The sequence below is a fragment of the Dendropsophus ebraccatus genome, chromosome 6, assembly GCF_027789765.1.
Source record: "Dendropsophus ebraccatus isolate aDenEbr1 chromosome 6, aDenEbr1.pat, whole genome shotgun sequence".
Classification (NCBI taxonomy): Eukaryota; Metazoa; Chordata; class Amphibia; order Anura; family Hylidae; genus Dendropsophus; species Dendropsophus ebraccatus.
Genome location: NC_091459.1, coordinates 54,956,888 through 54,962,379, shown reverse-complemented (window position 1 = coordinate 54,962,379; position 5,492 = coordinate 54,956,888). Strand labels below are relative to the sequence as shown.

The 5,492-nt window shown below is 36.2% G+C and overlaps 1 protein-coding gene across 1 annotated transcript; it reads right to left on the bottom strand.

Moving 5' to 3' along the window:
- Positions 1-4,424: 4,424 nt before the first annotated feature.
- On the bottom strand, positions 4,425-5,234 carry LOC138794838 (oligodendrocyte transcription factor 3-like). The gene has a single exon (XM_069973744.1). The coding sequence runs from the start codon at positions 5,232-5,234 to the stop codon at positions 4,425-4,427; it is 810 nt and encodes a 269-aa protein (XP_069829845.1).
- Between the last annotated feature and the right edge of the window lie 258 nt (positions 5,235-5,492).

Here is a 5,492-nt window from a genome sequence, read left to right as displayed (position 1 = left end):
CGGCCGCAATTCATTGAATTGCGGCCGCAGAAAACTGACATGTCAGTTATTTGCAGCGCCGCACGGATCCCGGGCGTAGCGTATACAATGTGTATACGCTCTGGCCACGATCCCATAAAGAAACAGGCAATGTTCACAGGCGCATAAAGCCGATGGCAACAACGGCCGTACTTATACGTAGTGTGAACATAGCCTCAATAATTAAATGGCCGAATAATCGATCACCCATCAGTTATCTCTCCAGTCTAACTCCTGTCCTCACCATAGGAACAAGAACATTCTGCATGGCCATACATTCCTGTGTTCTCCATGGGGAATGGAGGGTTAAGTTGGTTTATCTCTCCCAGAACAAAGTGGTTGGGCAGTGATTTTCCATCACACCTGACCCCTATCTCCACTGACATGATCTGTTGGTAGTTGATCGGAAGAGCCTCACACACCTTATACCAAAGGTCAAATCCACCATGAGAGGCGGGTATTGCCAGCAAAAGTATAAGGTGTGTGGGGAACTTAAAGGCAATCTGTCAGGTCCGTACCAGGTACACAGCTGCAGACAAAAGCACGTAGATTCTAGGAAAATAAAACATATGATGCCTTTGTCTTTGCTGATGGCGATTTGCAAAGTTATAAAACTGCATTGTTTTCCTTAAAAACTAAAGCACCACCTATCTGCCTGTATCTGCAGCTCTGTACCTGGTAGGGCCCTGACAGATTCCCTTTATAACCATTTACTTGCAGACAGGTGCCATTGCAGCAAGATTATCAGTCTCATTCATTTCTTCTGGCAGTGGTTTCAACATTATGGCTGATCGCTGTATGTAGCCAATAATTCTTTACATTTTCAGTACTTTGTTTAAATCATATATGTAATACAGTCTTTATATTTCGGCAGAGTGATTTGTTGCATAAATAACTATCCTGGATCAGCAATTCAAAGTTCCATTTCCATTTGTGTGTATTAAATCTACCCGGATAATGTCATCTGAATTCTCCAGTGTAGTTTTTTTTTCGTACAAAATTTGTAATTTCCTTTTTTCTTTTAACTTTTAAATTTCCTTTTTTTTTTTTTACATATAAGGTTATGGCATTTTGTCATTTTATTAAAAGACTGTTAAGATTTTATGAAAACATATTTGTAAAAATAAAAAAGGTGTTTTGGTTATTTTTTGTTTACTCAAACATTTCATTTAATAGTTTTAGAAATACTTATGTTCAGTAAAATAGTTATGTTCACAATTAACGTATAAAATAATTTAGCTTAAAACATTGGCTACATTTACACCTAGGCATATATGTTTGATTTTCATGACCAAAATTAAAATATTTACTATGTACAAACATACCATTAATGGAATGCATAATGTTCAAATAAAACATAATTTATATAAGTACAATTCACCAAATAAATATGTAGAACAATATTATTTGTTAAATAGAAAAATAATTATGTTTTTTTTTTCTTTTTTATCGAAATAAATTTTTCAAGTTTAAGAATTTTGTTTTAACTATCTTCCTATAACTCTGCTTATATAGATGCCAGGTGAATGATTATATCCAATTTAGACAAGTATTTCTGAACCTGAAAATTTTAAATTTACAGGTTCCTTGTCTTATAATTTATAACTATAGAAAAGTGGGCTGCAGTTTGAGGGTCATTCCTTAAACTACATTTGTCTACTATATAACATTACATTATGCCAGTAAATAATTTTAGTAAAAACGTAAATAACTCTATGTAAAATAAACTAAATAATAATTGAAATTATGACTATAAAATACAAATATGTGTATTTCTTTTATCCAACAGACAAGGCAAGCCCAGTATATCTTAATATAACACATACTGTATGTATAGTGCTTACTACAATGTATTGGGTATAAGATTATATATTTTTAGTACAGTGCACCATATAATGTAGTATATTTATATGATACATTAATGGATATTAATAAAAAATTTAATTTTTTCTGTTCAATTTTATATATTTTTTTAAAATAATGATCAACAAAACTTTGAGACCTAATTGTTGATTCTTCCAGGTCACTTGTAAGAGCTTTTATGTGAACTTGTGTCAACCATTCCCAGGAGTCCAGGTTTAATTTTAGCGATTTTCACACCATCTATCAATGTGTTGGTTATAACATTAACAGAAAGTAGCCGGCCTTCTGCTTGCTACAAAACGGAGCACATCTCTGCTCATTTACACAAGTGTAGAGGGATCCTTGTAATTGTGGGAAAGAGCTGAGATTACTTTATACCTCCAGGCAGTTTAGGTGACATCTCCCTGTTTTCAATTGCCGGACATTATGCTCCTAGAGACAAATGGAAATGGAGACTGCGCTTCTTAAATTGGTTACTGATCATAAAATGTTGATGTGAATAAACCTTTGTGATGAGGAACATTGGTACTGTAGCAGGTGGTACATAGTTTAGTCATATTCTATGAAGGAAATTCTGTAAGCAGGAACCTGGCGATTTAATTTGTGAAATTATAATATTGCTAATAAATACTATATATTTATCACCATTTATACTGGAGACAATTTCAGCTTTGAAAACTTTTCCTCTTTGTGTAAAGTAATGGTAAATGTGTTAGCAAATTTTAACAATTCCAACTATTCATATTTCTCAAACAACCCTGACTTTGCAAATATAGTCTTCTCTATTCCTATGTAACGACATGAATGCTAAAATAGGCATTTTTATAAGGCTGTGTTCACACATGGAGTAACGCAATGAAATGCAAAAGGAATGCATCATTTAATTGCAGTAATTACTTATTTTTAATTGAATCATTTCATTGCATTAGGGTATGTTCACACACACCGGAGTTTCATTGCGTTAAGGCAATGGATGCTAATTATATGATTAATTACTGCAATGAAGTGATGCATTCACATTGCATTTTTATTGCGTTACTGCATGTGTGAACACAGCCTTACTGCATCACTACATTGCAATAATTACTCATTTATTCGCAGTCCAATTGCCCTTCATTGCATTAACGTGATGAAACTCCAACATGTGTTAGACATGGATTAGAAAACATTAAAAGGTTCTCAGAAAAAATTTTTAACTGTTTTATTTCTTCCACGTTTCCGCGTGCTACTTAAAAATGTATACTTAGATTAACCCAATAAAGTATGGTGAAACACATTTTTCCTAATTGTAAAACGGTAGTCTATAGCAGAGGAAGGAGCTAATTGGTGCACTCTAATCTTTTACTGGGAACATAATCATCATCCAGCAATTAATTACCACTCTTGGGGAAAGATATTGAGTTAATGACTACATTACCTTGGGGCACGGCGTATACTGGATCATAGGAAGAAATCTAAAAGAATACCCTTTAATTATTGGACATTTGGTATTTTGTACATTCACAATTTGTATTCAAAAATTTGAATGCATTTTAAGGCAATGTTCACACATAGTATTTCCGTCAGTCTTTTGGGCAGTCTTTTTTCAACCAAAACCAGGAGTGGAACTGTCAGGGCAAAATTATAATGGAAAGATTTGCACAGTTTGTGTGTATTCAACACACTCCTGGTTTTGGTTGAAAAAAGACTGACCAAAAGACTGACCAAAATACTATGTGTGACCATAGACTGAAGCAAGAAACAAACACGAGATATGTTCAAATATTTCTTTTTTATTTGAAACAAGAGCAAGTTCATAATAAATAGATTTATACTTATCAAGAATAAAAAAATAAAGACACGCGCTCTCTTTGAGGCCTAACAAAATAGTTTCAAGCAAATGCTCCGAAACTCAAGAGAAGATAAAAATATAACAGATTGGAATGCAATGGCTCGGAATGGTGATTTTTCTTTTCATAAACCTGGTGGGATGGAGTATAAAGACCAACTCTGGGTACGTGTGAACAGTTTGAGAAGTCCATAACAACAGTTGTATACTGGACACCAATACAGAATTGGTTCTAGAACTTTGAACAGATGCTAGAATCTTTCGTCCATCTACAGTGTACAGTCACATTGACACCAAAAATATCAGATTTCAAAGAATTCACTAATAAAATCCTTGTTACAAGGAAAATTGTATAGTTGCCAGGCAAATGTTTCCACAAGACTAACTCCTAGCATGCATGATTCTTTTCAGTTCTCTTCTGGAGGGGAGATAGACAGGTATTGGATGGCCTTCTTGCTATAGCAACTTAATTAACCATCAATGTCCCTGCCTAGATTCACATTATTACATATAACATATTATTATCACAAGAATCCACTGAATCTTTACAAATCTAAACAAAGAATGGGAAAACTAAAACAATACCGTAGAAAAATAAAAGAAGCATGCATGCAAACTGGATATTTGTCTGCGTCTTCCTGCATCACCAAAAATTTATATTTATATATGCAATTAATACAAGTAGAGGAAAGTCTGTTATATACAGTAACTAATATTATTTTAGTAAGTCCTTGGTTTCTGCAGCGATCCTGTTCAGGCTGCCTGATAGAGCAGACAGCTGAGGTGGCGGTGGCATCTGACAGATAGTACAAGGACAAGGGAGGCCTGCCCAATGTTGAAAGCTGCTGCCAAGTGGGAGCGGAGGGGTCGATGTAGTTTTGAGCAGTGGATGTGCAGGTCTAATACTGCCAATGCCTGGTAAAGATCCAGAAAGGCCAGATGTGTTATTAGAAGACAATGCACTTCCCAGGATGGGATGCATCTGATGGACAGCGTTAGGTGGGTGAACTGGATGAGTGGCAGAATGTCCCACAGTCCCACAGTGAAATGCAGAGTGATGGCCCCCATAGATCTCACCCACTAGCCTCTTCATTTCCTCTAGTGAACTTGTAAGCATCAAGATGTAATTTCTTGCAAGCAGTAGAGTAGCAATTTTGGAAAGTTTTCTCACAGAGGGCCCATGAGCGTAGGGCATGACTTCCCTCAGGCCGTCCATAGCAAGGTTCAGGTCATGCATTCTTTTGCGCTCTCTTCCATTGATTTTCAGCCTCAGCTGCTGCAAATCTTGCTCCGACAGCTGCTTCTTAATTTTATATTTGCTGCTTTCTCCATCAGGTTTTGAGCCGTGCCTTGCCAGAAGTTCATCTGACACCTTGTGCATAATGTCATTCTGGGTAGAGGATACAGAGTTTATTCTGCTATCTTGGTGATGATGATGGTGATGATGATGGTGGCCTCTGAGATACATGTCATCCATATCTGGAGATGAGGCTCTGCTGGACATTGAGCTGGAATCAGAATTCATTTTATAAATATTTTGAGTTGGGTTACTTGGATCTTGCTGAAACTTCTTTATCCTCTCTAGGCTAAAGATAGAGAGGGAAAGAGTGAGACTTTCTCTCTTAACTCCTGAAGGCTGCACTTTCCTCCAGGTAGCCAGTGTGAGCTGTGGATGCACTGCACGGAGGCAGAAAACTGCAGCATTTATAGAGCTACTTCACGGAAGAGACAAAAGGAGCCCTCCTATCTATAATGCTCTTGCTAGGATGACGTGCCATTATTC